Source organism: Bombus vosnesenskii, unplaced genomic scaffold (assembly GCF_011952255.1).
Source record: "Bombus vosnesenskii isolate JDL3184/JDL3185 unplaced genomic scaffold, Bvos_JDL3184-5_v1.1 scf7180000013263, whole genome shotgun sequence".
Classification (NCBI taxonomy): domain Eukaryota; kingdom Metazoa; phylum Arthropoda; class Insecta; order Hymenoptera; family Apidae; genus Bombus; species Bombus vosnesenskii.
The window spans coordinates 2,177,285-2,200,352 of NW_022882923.1; the positions used below are offsets into that span (position 1 = coordinate 2,177,285).

Below are 23,068 nucleotides of genomic sequence, written 5' to 3' on the forward strand. Positions count from 1 at the left end.
TTTCAACTTTGTACCATTAAATGCGAAACCGCAACCTCTGCGAAATTTATTTTTAACGAATTCAGAGTTGCTTACAATATTACAACTACTTCGTATTCAACCGCTTTAACGAATCTGGTGGTTTGTTATACAAAAATTTTATCGGCTGTTTTTGTATTTACAACAAAGTTTTGTTCTCTTTTTTAAGAATGTTACGATCAAAATTGGTTCTGATAAAATTAAATAACATTAAATTAAAAAATCGAGATAAATGAGCTTGAGGTAACGAGATACGGTACCAAACTATTAAATTAGTGCACATGTAATGTTTTGTCAAATAGAATTTCTCCAAAATTATGAATATGTTTAACATAATCAAATAGAGCTGATAATTATAGATGTAATACTTCGGAGAAATTATGTTGCTAAAATTTTATTTGAACAAAAGACAATTCATCTGCAGCAACCTAATTTTTCTTTTAGAATATGAGTTATTTAAACGTTAAACTGATCAATTCGACTTTATATGAAATTTTGAAGTTCGAGCCATATAATATTTAAATTCCATGTACTAAAGTTCGAAACCTTTTTTTATTATTCCCTTTCAAGCATCAACGTTCACGCACGATCAATAAAACAAACTCATCGCCCTTATCTGCTTCGCATAGGCGAAAAAAGCCTGACGGTAGACTGCAATATCCCGAAATTTTGTGAACTCGAAAAACAAAGGTATTTGTGTGTTTACGAACAGCCGTCTATTCAGAGGCTACGCAATATTGCGTCTATGATACCAAAATAGCGTGACACCAGTTGTTTTATTTCGCTCAGTTCTATAGCAACCGATATTTGACTGGTGTTTAATTTCCCCTCGTTTGATCTTCTGTTTCAGGCGCTTTTGCAAGCACATGACGTAGCGGGACATGAAGTTTATGGCGAAGAAGCGACCAGAGTTACACCGCCGCCTCTTCTTCCCTATCTAAACGGAGGCGATGATCTCGAGGGTCAAAATGGTGATTTGGACCTCGAGAATGTAACACGCGTCAGGCTGGTCCAATTCCAGAAGAACACCGATGAACCGATGGTAAAATAATAATATAATACGATAATATATTATTATACTATACTATACATTTAACTTATTAGCTCATTTCATAAATTTTGCCTTTCTTTTAATGAGAAGCTTTTGATGAAATTATGAAAGAGAATTATGAGCGAATAATTCATAGATGCAACACGTGTAATAAATAGATGACTGAATCTTTAAAATTTATATTTTTATGAATATAATTATAACAACTGGAATCTACATAGAATATTATTTTAACTACCACATATCATGCAAAGTTACTACACGTTAATTTTATTAAATAAATTTCATCAAGTGAGTAAATTTTGAATATTTTAATAACTCTAGTATAATGGAAATTTTATCAAATTTTTTAATGCTTCCCGAGCTGTATTTTTCTGCAATTTCTTTTGTTTAATATGATGGAGATAGAGACATCGTTTAATGAATATTTTTTCTAATTTTATTTAATTCATCTTTTTCGGCAATCAAATTCTTTCGAGATGTAATATGAAATTATGCATGGCTTAATATTTTGAATTTGACCCTTTCATTCAAGAACCTCGTTACTTTTCTCATTAAAAGATTACATTGATATTCATGTACTTTATGCTTTGCTAGTCTTTCATGACTAGAATATATGTACATTGATATACAAAAAAAGCACGATGAAAACGCACCGTTATTTATTTTGCTTGCAGGGAATTACTTTAAAAATGAACGAAGATGGGAAATGCGTGGTAGCAAGAATTATGCACGGTGGTATGATACACAGACAAGCAACTCTTCATGTGGGTGATGAGATCAGAGAAATTAATGGAATACCGGTGGCTAATCAATCTGTCAATGCCTTGCAAAAGATACTCGTGAGTACAATACGAACTATAAATCACAAACATCCATGAATTCATAACATTAAAATTAAAATTAAAATTAGTATTAAATCTATATAAATTATGTTTTATTTAGTTTCACATACATCACACATTTGAAAATTCTTTAATTTTGTTTGTTTAAGTAATTCTGCGCAGACTGAGTCGCATAATTGAAATAGACTATATCTCGCGTTTCGACAAATATCTAACAAAACGAATCACACGATAAAAATGAAATTGTGTAATGAAATCTATCTTTTTACTTTAAAAAATCAACTTACGTATTATTTTCGTAATTGCAAGTATACATTTTCTGATAGTAAATGTTCAAACATTAATATTCCTTTTATCTTATGATTTCAATATATTATTCCAACATATTATTTATATTCGTCATTTTAAAGAAATAAGATTTTTAATTCATCGGCTGTCTACAACAGGTCATAATAATAAATAATAATAAAATTCACAACAATAAAATGTTGAAAAGTTCATTTCCCTTCAAAACATCTTACTCTAAGTTATTAACACGCAAAATGTTCATCAAGATAGATTGATATCAAAATACAAAGTGGTACTTTTACGGAAAACTTGAAAAACCAACGTACAAGCACTTTCATAAATCAAAGTCTCTCCAATGTTCAATTAGTAAATGCTTTACGACCTAATATTCATACATCGCGTAACGTGTGACGTTCGAATGTCAATGGCCTTCATAAATTAGTGGGATTTTTAACATCATTTCCTTCTCTAGTATTGAATGGCTCTGCCACATTTCCGAACAGCTAATGCTATTTTTTCCAATAGCGATTTCCATCGTAATATCAACGACGAGAACATTTTTACTATCAAACAGGTGTAAATTATCAGCAAGGTATAAAAAATAGTATACGCAAGTAAAATATTAAAAATAAGGAAAAATGTGTGATTAACATGGACCTTAAATATTATAGATCAAAAGCTATTACAACTATAATGGATTAATATTTCTTTTTAACGACGATGAAAATATACTACCATAATAGTTATCCTCGAAAAGGAAGGGACAATTGCGAGACAATATTGATGAATCGACAACAAAACACATACAGCGAGTTATACAATCTGACCGATATCCATGAAATGTCTTTTGATTTTCGATCTCTTATATGACCAATAAAATCTTCCATCATTTTGATATGCACGTCAGATTTATCGTCAGTTTCGAAGACCTGACAATGAATGCAACAATAAACCGAAACGTATACGGAATTCCCTGTGATTTATATAGAACGGTATACATAAAAATTCTGAAGATGATGTTTATATATCGCAGTATTCTCTATACCATTTAATTTAAACAAGAAATAAGCTATCAAAAGAATATTCGTACAAATTTTGTGAAAAACTGAATTCATAAAAAGAAGCATTTTTTTACACAATGCAATCTTTTAGAGTTTTCGTCAAACCACGGATACAACCTACTTCAATTATGTGACGTACTTAAACACGTGTACGGTGTGTCTAAATGCGCTGTAACATAAACGACCTATCCACGAAATTATTACTTTAACAATTCCGCTTTCTGTTGCAGCGAGAAGCACGAGGTTCGGTGACCTTCAAAATCGTGCCGTCTTATAGGAGCGCACCACCCCCCTGTGAGGTACAAGTAAGCCCTAAAATCCAAATCCAAAACCAGTCCCAGAGCCCAAGTACAGTAAATAAACCCGTGGCCGCGGCAGTGTCAACGAGTACCGGCTCGACCACTGCCGCGAGCAAATCCGGAAAATCAGTGAAAACCTCCTCGACCACCAATAGCAAGGAGAAAAATAAATCTAAGTCTTCTAAAAACAAAAGCGGTTCCTCGTCAACCGATAGCACGCCTAAACGACGGCTCAACCCATTATCGGCTCTCAGGTCGCGAAAATCCTAAACATGAAGAGTCTTCGATAAGTTGATCCGGCATATTCTTATAGTTTTATTAGCGCCAGTTCAACTAGAAATAGTTTCCAGTTCGATTTCGTTCAATTGGTCTTCTCTAACGATCAATCTGGCTTTCGATTACAATCGCTTGGAAAATATCAAAGTATTTTCTTATAACGCGTAAGTAGGTTAAATAACGATATTTAAGATATTAATAGGTAATTAATATATTGACAGTGAAATTGATATTCGTTAAATTTGTATTCTTAGATTCTTTGATGGTGAGTGAAGGATTGTTAGTCTAGTTCTGTCATTCATGTTGCTGTTTCTTATGTGAATATTGTTGCTATGTTCCTTGGGCTTTCATGTATTAGCTCTTTCACGTTAAATTATGTTTCTGAAATATCGCAAAATTCCGAAATCTAACATTTCACTTTATTCAAAATGATATTATTCGAAATATGAACCATCAAATTTAATAAACTTTAATTATTGTGAAACAAAATTATGATTTTTATGATTGTACTAATGAATACCGTAATAGTACACAGAACTAGTTCTTTTTGGGTAAAACACATGAATGGATCCTCCAGTCTTTATATATTTGTTGAAAGATTTTATTTACTTGTAAAATTAGATAGTTCATGTACAACAAACTAATATTTCAATTTTAAGATAATATAGATAATGTTGTATAGTTTGTTTTTGTGTCTGTATATCTATTAAAAAATTATTTTATTTACTTTAGATTTGATTATATTGAGAAACAGTTCTATCAATATAATCGTACGTTAAAGAAGTTAAAGGCGAGTGAGATTTATAGGTTTTTCATTAACGAATTGTCTCGATAAGCGTTTATTACCGATCTACATGAAACAATGCTCATAAAACAAGCGTAATTGTGAATAGCTATATAACGTCACTAATTACCAAATATAAAAGTTCAAATAAATCAATTATCAGATTATGTAAAATTGCCGTAGGTATGTTGAAATGTCCAAGGAATATTAAAAATCAAATTATTGAAGCGTACTTCGGTTTTACACTTTTGTTACGTATTCACAAAAAATTCTATAGTTCTTTCATTTGTTAAAGAAAGATTATATCGTCATTACGTGATGCAGTGCCAACCAGTCCTTGTCATTTAATATTTTGAATATTTGTCTTGCTATCTTCATTAACGTTGAACGTTAGTCACATGTAGAGTACTTTAGTTTAGTTGATTACATATTTCGGGAACACGGCATACATATAAGTTAATTAAAAAATTTAAAGTAGATATGAACTCATGTTTTCACCTGCATATTTTCGACTTACTACCTAATATTAATTTTATGTCTGCTAACAATACGAAAATTAAATCGTAGATATAGTTCACAGCCTGCGATAATTAAACACATTTAAAAGACAGGTATACGTAGTTTCTATAGGTATCTACACTTGTCGCTTTATAAACTATGTTACCGTAAATAACTGTTTCATCTCGTGTCACTGTGATCATAGAAATTAATTGTCTGATATTTAGTTATACAGTTTGATAGCCTGCAGTTCACCTATATAGGGTGACGTTAAATAAGAGGATGCGATATAACTTGAAATTAAATAAGGAATTCCATCTTAAAGCACGGCCGAAGATAATTTTGAGAAGTTCATTACTGAGAGCGCTCGAATTTGGTACAAATTATTTCTAGTCAATTTGTATTCTTTTTTTTTATTCGCCCTAAGTTTATTCATAATACGTATTTCTACAAACGCAAGATTTGTATTTTACAATGTTTTAATATTATATAAAAACGAATAATATTGGTGGATATTTTAATTACATTATGATTAAAAATTATCTAGTTACTTTCAGTGCCATTTAAAAGAATAATTTTCGTAAATGTTTTAATATTATTTAAAACCTTCTAATCACTATTTATCGCTAAAGCGAACAGCTGAAGTTTCCTTTTTGTATTTAGTCTCGTATCACGCGTTTAATTTTCTGTAGAAGATTGAGCATGATTTGAATAGAATTACAATGGAACTTGGGAAGTTCCTCCGGTAGTCGCTAGTTTATACATAGTTACACACCAAGTTTCACGAAAGGATAAACGCGGAAAGAGGCGATTCGTATAGTGGATTACGGTGTACCTTGTGTACTCGCATCCGTCGTGTTTTGATTCCACGTGGAATACATCTGGTGTTACGCAGTTAAACAACTAGAGAGCTTCTGCGAAGCGTTAAAGCTGTGAGCATTAACTTTGCGTTCTGAATTGAAATTCTGATTGCAATTTCACTTCTTGAAATCATTGCGTTTAATTTTATGCGTTTCAAACGTAAATTGGGCACTTTATCGTGAAATAAATATTGATCACATAATAGTAATTACAAAATAAAAATATAGCCCATCGATGCTTATCAGCTAATAGTATTGTATATTTCTATAAGAAAGATATTGAAATTAATTCGAGTGTTTTTTGAAACACATGTACCAAAGATTATGAACATTGATATTAACGTAGAATTTGAGATAGTTTTCTATAGTTTATGTCAGTATTTAAGCTACTAAAAAAATAAATAAATAAATAAATGAGATTATTTAAGAGATTAAAATTTAAAAAGTAGCTTAAGGAATTTTTATTTACATTTTGCAAGATCTGATTAATTATACAATTTTAATTATACGTCGTTACAAACATTTCTTCCATTATTTCACTAAATTATATTTTAAATTGTTTACACACATTCTTTATGCGATATTACATATTTTCATTTCGTTGTCAAAGTTAAGGAGCAAATTTATTCAGAATGATTAAACTGATAAACATGTCTCTACTTTACATATAAATTGACGTAATTAAGTATGAGTTATTGAAAACGATATTTTCTTTTTAATTAGGGCGATTTTTACGTATATTCTGATATCGCGTGTTCTATACAACATGTTAGGAATTAAAGTGTAGGTTACGTTGAATAATGGTATCTACATAATAGTTTACATGAATATCTAGTTGCTTAATAAACCTAGATTCTACGAAAAGTGAATCGATTAGGAAAACATAATTTATTTGTAGATGTAGCGATGTAACTGCAAAATATTTCTCAATATATGGAAAGTATTAAAATGTAGAATCGCAGTTCTCGAAAGTAAGAAAGGGGGTTCATATATATATGTGTGAATATATAACTTCTAATATATCTTTCATTATAAAGTTTCAATATAATCTCTATATATTCGTACCTGAACATTACAATCGGCTAATATTGTTCTTCGATTTAAACAAAATTTATATATATATGACATTTCATTTTATTATTTTTAGAATGTTGGTATAAAGTTGTCTCTAGAGTTAGGTGAACTATCAAGTAATTTCCAATGTCATTAATGGAAATGTATTTTTCCAATCCGCACTCATTAAATTCTTTTGCTACAATATAGACATAGCAAGCATTTAAGATAAGCAAACCGACTCGTTTTTCTAAAAATGTTCGCAAGCAGGGTAAAATAGCTTTTTAATGATATTTGAAAATAAAGTCAATCCTTTCTAAAAAATATTCGTCCGTCCAATAGTTTTGATAATGACTTAATATCTAGTTCGCATTAGAATATGGAAACTATAGTATTACATAACGTTTGTATCATAATTTTGCCTACTTTGTGTGAATTAATTTCTTTTCATTTTTATTTTTTTTTTTTTAATAATAACTGTATTATACTAACGAATGATCGATGCATTAGTTGACTGTGAGATAAGTTAATTGGAAATTACTTATGGTTTCGCCTAATATTTTCGTTGACGTTAGAAATCCATAGACATTAACGCTCTATACTTAAGTAAAATTCAGAGAGTAGAACAATAAATGTGAATTTCATGAACCAATAGGCATTAAGAAATGATAGAATTTCATTGAATTTCAATGTACTGGAAATTGAATTGCTAAAAGAATCGAAACTGGGTCAAATGTGGAGGTTTAATGCAAAAGATTGCTGTTCAATTTTGATATCTCCAAAGTTTTTTACGTGCAAATTATTAAATGTAGTTATCTGAAATGATATCTGATACTTTTGCGAATTCTTTGTAATATATAACATTACTATCTAAAATGAGATATATCGTAATTATATTGAAATTAATTATGATCTATTTTCTCCTTTTAATTAAACGATATATTACATTGTCAGACAATTCATATTTTAACAAATGTTCTAAAAACAATGGTTTTATTAAAATTTTATACCTAGATGAAAATACATTTTTTCATTAATTTTTTCTTTAATTAATTTCCAAACTAATTTTTATGAAATTGTATGTTCGAAACTAATGAAATATATGGATTTTGTCTTCAATAAACCGAAAAAGTACGAGAATAATCTCATATTAGGAAATTACGTTTATAAAATCAATATATATACATATAGTAACTCTACTTCACACGTACAGAGTGAAATTAATATTAAAATGAGGTATCTAATACGGAGTACGAGATAACGTTATAAATTCATTATGAACGGTGCGCGGGAAGCAGCAAGCATAATGCAGATTTTTTTAATGAAGCTAACTAGGATTTAATTGAGCCATTTCTTCTCCCTCTACAAATGAGGTTTTCAGTCATCTGCTAACGAACTATGAAAAGAACGGGCTTGAATAGGTACAATGTTCTTTCTATACCAACTGTCGCTTCCACTAGAAAATAACGTAATTTTCGTCCACCATTGCAAATGTACTTGTCCAAACTAAATTCACTTTGACGTGTGAGCGTAAACTGAATGAATTATTCAGCGAAACTGCTAAACGGAGGTTTTCACTGATTTCCTTAAAGGCATACAGATACACACACATAAACATATACACTTATTGCATTGTCTACTTTCAAAATATTATTTAAACACAAAAAACACTTAAATCCATTACACATTCGATCAATTTTTTATAGCGAGCTTGATTTACCGTTTCACATATCGGAGAGAGAAATTTTAATTTAAAATGATCATAATACCTATTCACATTATCAAATAATATTAATTTATCACGTTTCGCAAATTGTTTGGTATGCTTCGTTCGATAATTCCAGTTCCGGTTTCTTTCTCTATATGTGAACCGTAAAATGTACGAAAACAAGAAATATTCACTTTTCAGCTTAATATAGATAGATGTTATTTCAGTACCCAATGACCTCTCATCAACAGAGATTCAAAATTTTATCGTTGAATAATTTGTTTTCTCACGTGATTTATCTTTGTGATGATTAGGTTTAACGCAAAGTGAAACATACTTTGCTACTACGAATTTCCCACGCTGCTTTCGATTAATCACGTCGTGATTATCGATCTGCAAAATTACGCGTTATCTATGCTATTCAGCTATATTTGAATAGCACACACATGCAAAATCGTGAATTTATCAGTTGGTTGAATAGTATTTCGCGAAATTAGAAGGAATGTTTCTCGCAAACATGAAATGCCATTCGATTTCAGCTTACATGTGATTTTTTAATTAAAACGTTTGATTACTACGTTCATCCTTGTTTTGCGCAATTAGATATTAGAGATATATAATTCGATATACATATAGTATACATATTATAGCGCAGGATTTTGAACATACATATATACACATACACATAAACACGAATATTTTCCCTTCCTTTTTCTGCTTCAAATATACATATACTTACGTATGTATGTATACAATATTTATACATTTGTTATTTAACTGCTTCATTTCAAATAGAGTACGGAGGAAAGTAATTTTGCGATGAAAAAATATGTAAGGGAAAGACGAACTTTCCTCTTCTCTTAAAAGTTTGACTATAACTCAATGTCGATTCTGGGTAGATGGATATTTATTATACGTCACAGTGCAGACAATATTAATTGTTAACTAGTCTGAGTGAGTGTTGAAGTATTAAATATACAAAGCATATGATTACATAATTTTTAAATATTTCTGATCGTTTATAATAATTATTTAGTCCTTGTATATATTTGTTTTAAAATGCATTGTAATGCTTGTTTCGACTATAAATTTTTTCGAGCCTAATACAAACAATTTACGAGGTAATTATACCACACAATCACATTCGGAAATGAACGTCAAACTATGACCGTGATATTTTATATTATTTTTTAATGCAGAGTTTGTTTTCCACGTATAGAGACGATATAATTAAAATTTCTGGGAAATGTTGAAAAATATGAACTTAATAGAAGTAATACCCAGCATCGCATAACATACGTTATCTCGCAAGTTATTCTACACTAAATCTCATATTCAAACATCTCACGGTTTTCTTAGTTTCGTTTCAAATTTGTAACATTTATCGGTAATTTCGAAAACGTAATTTATACAAAGAAATTTTGTTAATTATTGTGCGAACAATTAATTGCATTTTGCATAAATATAGGACGACTTAAATTATTCAGAATTTTTGATAAAAATTTAGGTTCATAATTATTAATAAATATTACATTTATTTATCTATATAAATTGAATTGACACAAAATGAGAGAGCTGAGACTTATTACTATTAATCTTTATTTCTTTATATCTACCAGATTTGTTAAATTTTACTGCTCGTAATAATGATCTATCTCTCATTTTCATTTCATTAACAATATTACTTTATTATTAAAAATTTTAAATAAACTTAAGATTCAAATTTCATAAGAACTACATTTCTACAAGTTGTCGGCAAATGCTGCAATCTTGAAAAACACCAAGAAAACTATGGCACCAAATAAACCGATGATTTATCGTAGAATAACTGCGCAAACAGGGGGCGACGTGCTTCATCGTATACGTATACAAAGGGTGATTTTCCTGAAAATAAGTAGAAAGTGTATGAAACTTTTTATTTACGTGAAACTTCCTTTTTAAAAAAATTGACTTTTGTTGGATCATTTTTATCAATTTTCTCCGCAAAGTATCATTATATTTCGTTCTAATAAACGAGCAATGGGTTGCATTTAACAAAGTAGTAGTCTGACACACTTTTCCAAGCTTAATGGTAGCTTTGACTAGGCAATAAATAATGCAATACGTCTTGAGGCGTCAATATTTATTGCTTACCGAACCAGTTCCATTTTTAGTACACAAAGCTGTGACAAATTACTTCTTTAAGCAACACATCCAATTCAGTCAAAATATAGCAATATTGCCTTCCTCAATTAAAATGACTTATCTACCTAAAAAAAAATATCGTATTTGAAAATAAAACTAGAGCTTTATTTCCATTGCGTCATCTCTGTCCTTTTCCATTCAATTTAAAATATTTCGTCATTATTTCATAGCAGCCTGTATAATATAACTTTGTTTGAAAGATTTCAAACATACAGAGAATTGCAAATATTTCAACATATTAATCATTCAGAAATCACACTGATCGACTTTGCTAATTAAAAAATACACAAAACTGATAATATTAGAAACACAACTTTCTAATATTTATCCTAGAATTTATTATTATTTATATCATCTTATAAGAATAAATAAATTTACTTATAATAAGTAAGTTATTTGTTTCCCAAGTATCGAACATTAATCACGTGTGTATCAAAATTGAGAAATTGACAAAAAGTGAACTTTAGCACTTTAGCACTTATATTTGTATATTGAAGACTGAATAGATTCTAGACAAGTCACTTTAAAACAAGAAGGTTAACGTTGATCGTCCTAACAAGAACTTATCGAAAATTTGCCTATCGATGTTCTAAAATTTAGGCTCCAAGAAACATTACTGTTCTACACTTTAGACTTATTTTATCACAGAAAAATCACTGTTTGAAAAAAGTATCACGAAATATGTCTCGCCCTGTTGAGGAAGATACACAGAATGCATATATAGATGTGCAGACAGAAAAATCGCGAACATAGATACAGTAGATAATTCTTAGCTCGTTGTCTGTCTCATAACTGGCCATGAGTCAACTATTCATGGGCACCATATAGAGACAATGTCGAGGCAGTTTGATACAAGCGTGTCGGTATTTCAACATGGACGCAGAGTCCTGAATCGCGGCCGACGAATTTCGAATTTTGCGCCTTGTTTCGTTTCGTAATTACATATATTCACGTGCAAAGCAGCGAAACGACGAAACAGGGACGAGTCTCATTTTCACAGATAGAAGATAATTAAGTGCGATCCCGCAATCCGTACCTGTGAAATTCGAAATGAAAAAAAAAGAACGAGGAAGAAGAAGAGCAGAAAGCAATGATGAATAGAAACGCAGACGAAAACAGGCGAAAAGAAGGCAAAGTTCAATAGTCGAGCGGTGTAACAAAACGCTTTGGTCGGCGCTTTCGAGTCCACGGCGCGTTTGCATGTTTCTCTCTTTCGATCCCTTCTATATATTTCTCTCGTTCTGTGTTCTCTATCCCTACGTATTTACCGGTGCGTTCCATTTCACGTGACCATCCTAAATACCTTTGTCACTGCTCTCATTCGAGGGATATATTTCCGAAACAGTATTAAAGTTGCGTAATTATCGCAGTACGCGATCTAATAGATTAAAAAGTGGAGAACGAAACGTTTCTTTGAAATTTTAATTTTTTGAGCAGTTATTTCGAAAGCTATCGAACGTTGAATCTCTTATAAGCAAATCTATACATCACTGATTACACAATTTTAAATAACATCATTTATTTCTCTTCGACTAACATAAAATTTACCCAAATGATTATTCATTGTTCTTCTAAATGTAAAGGCTAAATGATTTAAAATGAAATTAGTCAAGTAAAGTGGGACAATCTGCCTCCAGTCCTTCTCATTCTGTTTTCTGTTTGAGTAATATTTTCTCTTCTCATCTTTATCTTTATTATTCTTTCTTTGTGTCTTTATATCTTTTCCTCTCTCTGTTTTTATTTTGTCTGTTATTCCATAACGTCGGGATAATCACATTCGTTCTGGTAGACAGTAATATTATTGCGGACAAGTTTCGTAAGGAATGCACCTTTCGTTACAACATGTGTTGGAATGTTGTTTGTTGTTTTTTGTCGTAAAGAAGCTTTTGTTACACCCCTCATTATACCCTCACCTGCATGAAGGATATCTTTGCAAACGTTGAAAGCTTTCCTTTCTGACCGGTATATATTATATACTATAGTTTTCTTGCATCATGATTTTAATTAATTCATACTGTGCGATTTCTCTCGATCTTGATCGTTCGAACAATTTTATTCGATCGCGCGAATTACATTTGAACGCTCCCGACATTTTTATTTCCTGCACGACGCGATGCATACTCGAATCGGTGATTGAATTTATTTATGTGGAAGAAACTATTCTTTTTAAATCGTTAGTTTATACAGCTATGGATCTGCAAATTTCAGATCCAAGCAAGAGAGAATTTCTACACCATTTATAAAATATTTCTTGAATAAAATTAAGCATTAGCTGTTAATGATTTCTCTTATTGAAAAAGCTGCAATTGAAAAAAATGACACATAGGAATATCGTATATATGGATGTGTAATTTCGCAAGTAGTTATTCTGAAGTCTGAATTGGAAAAAGTAAAAATTCTAGGATTATCTGGGAATTTAGAAATTCTGAAATTTGATTGATAAAGCTATGTATGAAATTCGGAGGAAATATTTATATGGCAATGGTACAATATATGTATAGTACAATTTTATACCGACGATTATAATGTAGAAACTAAAGATCATAAAAATTGCGATATTTTAATATGTTTGAAGTCAACAACGCCATATATACTTGAAATAAATTTCAATATCAAGCTAGTGAACTAATCGTATAAAAATAACATGATGGAATATAAAAATGAAAAGTAACACTCATCTGTAGCTTAATCCTTCAACTTCGAAATATAGCTACTTTTTAATCAGCTTGCATAATTGAATTAATATTATTAGTGAAACTTTGGAAATCGTAAATTACAATACAAGTTATCAGCATTGATAGATACAAACTTGGTGATAAAATAAATCAAATTTTACAGAAATAAATTTGACAAATTGCGAGTCATCTGATGATCAATCACCGATCCGAGCAAGTAGTGCGATTTGATTTTTTCTTGGTACAAACACGCGAGTATCGTAGAAATATCATTGTTATACCTGAAGTCATGGCAACACGCGTTTTAATCATAATCATTTCGCATCCTCAACACGAGCGGATTCTCCTTACTTAGAAATGTCCAGATGAATGTCACTGAATGTGCAAACATCTCTAAACATGCAGCTGAGGGTAGCCAATCTTACGATGAGTTTTACGTTCTCTATCCGCACCAATTTAAGTTTCGTAAATTTACATTTTAACACAATCTCAGGGGATTCGATCAGTTTTGCGAACAACAATAACGACGATTTGCTGTAAACAAATTATTGTAATGTAAAAGCTCCTACGTTTCTCGTACCTGAAGGACGGAACGCATCAATACAGATCGTTTACGTGGTCCGATGATTCAGACAATAGTTTCTTGATTAATTGTCACGTGAATTGCAATTCTTTTAATTTCCTTTTGATTTTAGTTTACACGAGCATGAAATAAATATAACGCGAGATCATTGCCTTATAGGAGAACTTAGATAATTTGTGAATTCTTATGTTTCTTACACCTCGCTGGTTCGCGACGGAATTCGATACGAATGTTAGGTGAATTTTCATTTTTTGGCGATAAGATGCGTTGAAAAATTGTTCGAAAAATATTAAACGTTTGTTATAAAACTTTGTTATAAAACTGCTCTTCATTGGTTAAAGGTAGATAATATTTTCTTATTCTAAATTCGATGATTTATACGTTGAATATGTTCAATAATATTACCTTTAAAAAAGTAGAGGTAATACACCAACGTATTTTTATTTTTCAGAGTAGTTTATCTTTAAAAATATTGCTTATATTATTTGCTACTCATATCTTCAAACATACAGACTATAGCTCAAAATTTGAAAGTAAACGTCATTGAATCAAACAATATCAACTATGGTATTTTATTATTCAATGAATTATTCAATTTTAAATATATAAACTAAATGTTTAACATATAATATAAATCAAGTATTGTGTCCAAGATCGAGATCTCTTTGTTTATAATCCATAAAAAGTATTCCTACACACCCAATATAAATATTCTTGCTTGCAATATCCTTTTTATTTTTTTTTTCATCATATTTCCGAAACCCTTTTACCTTTTAAAAATTTAAAGAATGTAGATTAGAACAAAAAATTGCCTGATATTTACCGAATTCCATAACGAACTAGTCGGGTCTTCAAAATAAAAAAAAAAGAGTATTGGAATTTTGTTATTTATCGACGTTCCCTTGACAGACAGTACGATTAAAATCCTAATTTCGCGGCTACAAGCGTGATGTTTTATGTCTCGATTTTTGTACATAGTTTGTACATGTATATAGCTCTATGTCGTTTCGATGTTTGATCCAGCGATCCTGTTTCATTATCCAACATGAAGAGATTGCAATATCACCACGAGGTGAGGCCATGTCATCTACATGTGTACAGACGGCTTGATTGAGATAGATTTTGTAAAGCATTGTAAATTGTGTCGAAAAGTACTATATATACATATACATACATATATAAATGTTACACGAAATTCGAAAGTTTATCGATTATTACATGTGTAAGTAAAACCTGCTAATGTAATGGATTCTATTATGTAAGATTTATCTCGATTATTATGTCGTTCCGATCATACTAAATGGACCAGCACAAAACAGGCAAACGTTCAAATACTCAAACTGATTACCAACTTTATTTTTCAATTATTAGACATATAAATTCTTCACGCTAGTAATCAAATCTATTCAAAATAATTTTTAAATTGATTTAATAAAATTTAATTTTTAATCTAAGCTGTTTAAAGATATATGTGATTATTTCACAAATTACAATAGCGAAACGCAAGGAAGAAAAGCGACGTTCGGTGTTCGAAACGAATTTTAACTACTTTCTAACACTTAATCGTTCCTGTTTTGTGCAGCAACATATTACTCACACTTAACCAAGCCGCAGTTTTTAAGCAATCGCGCTTACAATATCGATCTGTATTTTTACGAAACCCCTAACGATCCATGCATATACCCGCTTGTAATACGCTTAAGTCTGTGTCAGTCTCTGAGTCCCAGAGATACCAATATCAATGGTGGACCTCGTTCAGCTGGCATAGCGCAAAAAAGAAAAACGTAAGTGTCCCTGGTCGTTTGTACCGGTGGGCATCTCTCTCTCGTGTTAACGATAAGAAAACGAATTGTACCACACGTTGTATCTGGGAAGTGATCTTTCTCTGTTACGTATAGTGTCGGACGCGAAAGCAGAGACCCGTCATCGGCGGCGACAAAACGAACAGCGGTATTATTGCGGCGGTGCATTGTACGAAGATATAATAAAGCACGAACTGCTGGAACATCATGATTCGTCGCACGTCACCTCCAACGTGATTTCTCTTCTCTCTGTTTGTCGTAGATATATATATAGACGACGACCACTGTGCGCGGACTCCGATCCCTCTCGCACATATATATATATATTATTACCTGAAATTTATGATTACTCGTGTTGTTCTCCCTGTGCACCGATCTATTGTCCATGGTTATCACTACGGGTTACGGCAATATCTCTTAGATCTGAGATTTTATTTACAATAGCGAGCATATAAATAGAGCAGTTCAACTTAATTTAACATTTTTTTTATTTAAACATAGAAATTTGAAATTGTATTTTCTTTTAGTCTATATTTTATATTTTACATTCTATATTTTACGTTTATAATTGTCCAAAATGCAAGAAACGTTTTTTTAACTCCCATATTGTAGACGAAAGGGAAAATGAATTTTTTCACGGTGCAATTAGTTGATTTTACGAGTGATAATTTCCCTATTTATACGTTCGCCATTATAATCGAAGATCTGACAAGACGGTGAGAAGGACCTGCCAATCGAGATGAATGAAGGAAAGTGAAAAATTGAGAGATTTATTTCTAGAGTTCGATACTGCTAAAGCATTTATTATTTTGTATTAATTTTTCCTTTCGTTAATTCGATCGCTATATACAAATTTGAATTTTACGAATCATTCGGTGCCGTAAGCTCGTTAAAAGTTTCCTGCTCTACACATTAACTTACAATCCTTTGTAAATTGCCAATCCCACACAAATTGTTGCAGTATGCGTGGACCAAATTAGGTAACTGTTACGTCTCTGTGTCTTTAGCCTATTCTCCTCATCCATCGCGTCAACATTATTATCTTACGTATGTACAGCTTGAACCTCTGAACGGTAGCAACCCGAAGGGACGTACCGCAAAGGAACAGTGAACGAAATTACGAACGTTGGATCAGTGATGAAAATTTTCACTATTAGAATCTATACATCGAATTTGGCTTGGAAATGAAAAATATCTGGAACAATGTAAAATATGCCTTTCTCGGTGTTAATCTACCTTGTAAATGGAGCTTTTAGTTCGAAACCTACAGCACTCGATATTTGTCATCTCCACGCCAGTAATTAGAATCTCTCGTGGAATCGGGATGCAAGAAATTCGTATCACGATTTCTGAACATATTTCACGCCAATTATGTAGAAGTATATACGTCTTTTTCATATTTTCATTTAACCATCGATTATATAAAAATATATCTGCTACGTAGCAGATTGAAACTAGTTTAAAATCAATTGAAATCGCATCACTTTCTGCAGTCGCAAACTTTTTTACAATTTGAATATAAAGTCTATACTTTCCTTTCTCCTCCAGTAAATATATTTCATATATATTGGAACTGCAAATTCTCCAATTGCGATTTTTAGAAATATCATCCCCTTAGTTTGAGAATCAATTAAGTCACGCGGCTGTATGAACTAAATTTTAACATTATAACTTATGTATCTTTCATAACGATAAACATGCTCTTTTATGAAACATGCTCTTTTTTTTTATTCAAAATTAATCTTAGAAAAGATTGTTATAAGAAGATACTATAAAACTGTAAAAGAATACCAATTAGAAAAGGCGTATTTTTAGGTGATCAGTGGTTAAACTAGACTAACATGAAAAAGATGTACATTCTACGTGACCATCGTGAAACGTGTTAAGATAGTTCGATGTTTTGCTTGATAGTGCGCGTCCTATTTCTTTGCATTTGCACATACGAGATGCAAGGCCAAGAATACCGTTACCCTAATAAGGAACCCTCTGGCCAGACACTCGATGGTAGAGTGCAGTTCCAATGGAAATCAAGCAGAGAGAATTCAACAGCGTCAGCAGCAGTCAGTCCACCAGACGAGTTGTCGATAGTGCAGTACCTGCTATGTCACTGTGTAGAAGTTGTCGTGTTCCCTTTCTTTCCGGATCCCCATTATTTACCTATCATTCGTCAACTATTCTTTCCTGATCCACTTTTTTTTTTTAGCTCTCTTTAAAGTAGAACATAGCTTCCGATGCACGCCGGCAGCCATTCGATCATCATTTCTCCGTGCACTATCCTTCGAGAACGTTGTTAAGAAATCGGGCGAGGCCATACTCGCAGTGACTTTTCTAGAACAGTGCGGCTTGAATTCCTGAGACTCCTTGCCCTCATCAGTGGTTCCTTACAGACCAGTTTCATGTTCATATACTACTATTTCAATAATATCGAATAGTTCGCGCGATACAACGAAGTGCGATGGTTCATTACGAATAAAGTGTATATGAAAATAGAAAATGATTTTTCTTATGAAACTGGTTTTTATAGAATGCCTTCATTATCTGTCTATCTTTATGCTTCACCGTCTCACGTACATACATACACTAGCCGTTTAATGTTTCCTCTTTTTTCTATAGAAGTATATGTGTATGGTAGACATTGTCACTTTCTTCATCTTTTTTTTTCTCGTTAGAAGTACTTGTACAGTCTAAAAAAAAAAAAAAGAAACCGTCTTTGAACGAGTGATTATTCAACAGGCCGCATTGTAACTGTAAAGTCTTTGCGGAGATGAGCCGCAAACAGCGTGACTAACCGCCCAATATCGTAGCTTCGAACGTGAGTAAACTGTGACGTTGCTCGACGCTTGTCAAAACGGACATTGCTCGATCGTTGTTGGAAAATCGATTATAAATCTCAACTACTACGTCGAGATACTTTTTATTTGTCGTGTCTTTCAACTTTAGATCTGTAGCGATTGCCGGATCAACGGACTTTTACAGAAACTGAACCAAAAAATGTTTCGATAACTCTCGGCGATGTAACGAAGAAGAATCGATTTTTCCTACGAAACGACGAAAAGTACCGTAGTCTTTGGTTCTCCAGCTCGCATCTTGGTGACGCTTTTGGCTGTCGCGAAGCTACGAGCTCGATTATTTTCGTATAATCGAACAAATCGATTATACGAAGTTTCACGGCTCGACAAGTTCGAGGGGAGAGCTAGAAGGGATACTGCATGTGTCACAGCAATGCGCACCGTGAATCTCGGAAGCGTTGACGCGCGCGACATCCCAACAGTAGGTGTTCTTTCTTTTCTTTTCGTTTTCTTCTTTTTCTTTTTCTTGCGTCTGTTCTTAATTATACCAGAAAGGAATGTGAGAGAAAGAGAAAGATAAAAGAAAAATGACAAAAACTAGAATTCGAACATTCAGCCTGAGATCAAGTTTTGATGAACATGTTAATTAATCGATCTTCCTTTTTTCTGTTTCTTCAACGCTCTAGTTGTTCAGGATTAAGCCTCTGCCAGTGTTAGTAAGTACCGCCACTTGATCTGGTGTGATTGGACTGCTGTAGTTAGAAGGCTATGCGTTTATCATACATATATACATATCCACATTACATATTACGTTTGAACACACGCATATTGTGTACCGTGTGCGGTGTGAGTCTGAGTAAATAAGTTCTGAACGATACGTCAATGTTAAACGCTCCGAAAGTGGAGGCACTGCTCGTGAGTTAATCGTGTGTTTAATCATTTTCCTTCGTGAGTTTGGTTTTCTTTTCTTGCTATAATCTTAGCGTGTCATTTAACAACTAATCAATATAGTCACATATACCTGTTTATTGATTGTGCATTTTGAAATAAATAGTTATGTATAATATATATACGTGCAATATCGGTACGCTTGATATTGAGTTTTCAAAGAAAATATTTGATTAGAAGATATTAAAAATGTTTTTCGCAACGAAATATTAGGATTCATATATGTGAATTAACAATTTCTTTGAAAGTCTGCAATTTACCCAGACCCAAGCTGCACGATCATTCAATCATCATACCATATGCAATGGCAAGAAAGTAGGCTTCCATTTACTTCATTCGTTCCCTGCATTTTTCAGTTCTTCGTTTTATATAGTTCAATATCTTTCTAGGTTTCTGGATGTGATTTAAATGAAAAAAAACGTTTCGAGCGCGTATTACATTCATGAAAGAAACCCTTATCCTTTTTTCCTTTTCACCTTTCCATGTCCATCTTTCTCTTTCGTCTAGTACACCTGAACACGAGAGTCTTCCTTTTTACTGCTAATGCAACGAAACACTGTTATGGCGAGCCTCGTAGTCACTGAGAGGCGTAGATGATTGCGCGACCATTGAACCATCATATTAGATTTAGCTGTAGAGACTAGGCCTGTACGAATATACCAATCTCTTCTGACTTTTTTTCACTCTTCAACTTTCATCTAAACTATCTTATATACTTTACGCTTAATCCTCGATCTCTTTCCAATCCCTAATTTTATAGCGAATATAAAAATATACAAAATTTATAAACTTTCCTACGAAATTTTTCTCCTATGAAATCTATCGGTCATGTAAGAAAATCTTTGTTATTTTGAACGTAACTCTCAAGAATTATAAAATACTATTCAACGAATACGAGAAATGAGTAAAGTTTCTCGATTGAAAGTTTCAGAATTATTTCGCGTAATTTCATGCAAAATACATGTTGTTTGAACGATAAATTACCCGTCTGTCATAAAGTCGTTTAAGTTTTTAATACGTATAATTTGATTTAGATGATATCGATTTAATTCATTGCTTCTCGAGGTTCTCTGTTTTATTAAAAACATCATGTTATTCTTCATTTAGCGCTAGCCAGCTTTCGTTGTTGTGACCATTGTGTTATGCACCACATATATCATTTTCTAAAAATTAATAAAAGGATACGTATGAAGATTTTCGTTAATATTCAAACTTATAAAAATTACATAAATGATCCAAACGAATTGTATAATGAGTGTTTAACTGTTTTAATTCTACAGATATATAGCATGAAATCTTGATCAACTGTTTCTTTTCAACTTATCAATTTATCAATGCATTTCTAATTAATGATAATTATAAAAATTTTCTATGTGAACATCTATAACCAAAAACATTATTTGTTCTGTAAACATCTTCAAATTAATAGAATATGCATGATTATCATATATCGGTAGTTTTCACCCACGTATACAGGGACTCACCTACGTATGAAGGGACTCGCATAATTCGTATCCTAAACCATATAAAGAGCTCATACTTCCCATCAAATAAGCATCATTTAAAAAGATGCATTCAACGAACAGCTGAAAAGACTTTCTCGTTAATTGACTATAGATCCATTGATAATTCGACCGGTTCGATGCTTCAGCCACTCAAATGCTTTCCATCCGCCAAAATAAAAAAAGAGAAAAACAAAAATGCCAAAACATTGTCAATGGTCGAAATTCACGCAATTAATTCGTACAGAGCCGCGCTAGAATTATGGTAGATGACCTGAAAAACCATTTTTTCGGAAGCAGAGATATTCGTGCAGGGCTGGTTTCTCATATAAACACACGAATTTCATTACTCACTATACACCGTCCCTTTGAATTCATTATGAATCATCGTCGGCATATTTTTCGATTGCGAATGATACGCGCCGCAAGTCAGATGCCATTTTTATTGTCACTCAGCATTATTATTCTATTCCTTCGTATGCCGTATGTCTTATTCGCACATTTTAATGTAGAGCCCGAATGCATATTCTGCATATCGCGCATTTTTCAAGCGTGTACGTGTGCGTATGTAGCGTGCGTGTGTGTGTCGGTGTGCTATGTACGTACTACTGTGCAGCATCTAGTGCTTCAGCTTATTGTCGAAGATAAAAAGAAAAAAGAAAAAAAAAAAAGAATGAATGTACAGAAAGAAAAGAAGCGAGTCACTTTGTTCATATATATGCATCGCTAGATGAACGATCGTTGCACTGATTTTAATACGATTTAATAATGACAACGAGAATCGTATAACTGTCGTTCTAGTGTCGTTCAACTTTTTGATCCGACCCGCTATCTGCGAACGTATGTGTAAATATATGATGACAGCTTTTTTAATCGATCATTTCTGGTCACTAATAGACTTTCATAACCTGACAGACTTTCAATGCGATTTAATAGATTTTTCTTCTGTTCCTAATGGGTTGTTAATAATTATGAACTAATGCCGCGTGTGATTACTATACAAATGCTTTACGAACAGAGATTTATGCTTCTGCAATAATTACAGATGTGAAAATGGAATTTATTGTAAGTTCACGTTCGTGCAATTATTCATAATTATCGTAAAATGTATTTAATAGAAAGATGTTATTTGGATATGATAACTTTGTAATATAATCTACGAGCAAAGATAAAAGAAAAATTTGATTAAAAAATTATCGTTAAGCTTTGAAACGTGCTCTGTCCTTGCTCGAATTGGATAAAAATGTTTGCAATAATTCGCACACGAATTAAACAAATATTAATTCTTTTACTTGTTTTTTGATCAATATAATTTTAATTCGTATTTGGAATTTAATTTTTATATATTTATTGAATACATAAAGATACAGAAATCGGCCTGCGAATACCATTTTGATTGAACAAATTTAATAAAATTTTAATTCTCGTGAAATTGCAACGTTTCGTTAATTAAAAATACACACTAGAATTTTATGTTTGCTTTTTCGCGATATGGAATCAATATGTTATTTATATGAAAAGAATTTATTATTAATCCTACTAAAATATTTTTATACCTACTACAGATATGCATATAGATTTGATGAAATATGTTACTCTTATTTTACTTTAACTCGCAGATTGCATTACCAAAATTGCAGAAGTATCCGAATATTTTATTATCGAATGTCTTTCATGATACTCATTATAACATTGCACTGTAATTTGAAGGTGAACTTTTTACTATGTCGAATCAAGTATTGAAACCCTTCACTTCCGTCATGTTCATAAGGAAACAATGAAAAATCCTCTTTCGTAAAGTGTTTTTCGATGCTTCAAAGGTGTGAATGATTCGTACTACGCAT

The 23,068-nt window shown here is 31.9% G+C and overlaps 1 protein-coding gene across 10 annotated transcripts in view; it reads left to right on the top strand.

Moving 5' to 3' along the window:
* LOC117233747 (peripheral plasma membrane protein CASK) overlaps positions 1-23,068 on the top strand; it is a 260,101-nt gene that overhangs the window by 225,575 nt on the left and 11,458 nt on the right. For 5 of the 10 annotated variants that reach the window (XM_033494308.1, XM_033494324.1, XM_033494343.1 and 2 more), the window contains 4 exons: positions 869-1,060; positions 1,747-1,911; positions 3,494-3,568; positions 19,461-19,490. In XM_033494308.1, coding sequence (XP_033350199.1) covers positions 869-1,060; positions 1,747-1,911; positions 3,494-3,568; positions 19,461-19,490 — 462 coding nt within the window. The remainder of the gene's footprint in view (positions 1-868; positions 1,061-1,746; positions 1,912-3,493; positions 3,569-19,460; positions 19,491-23,068) is intronic. The other 5 variants (XM_033494315.1, XM_033494348.1, XM_033494334.1 and 2 more) reach the window with 3 other exon arrangements.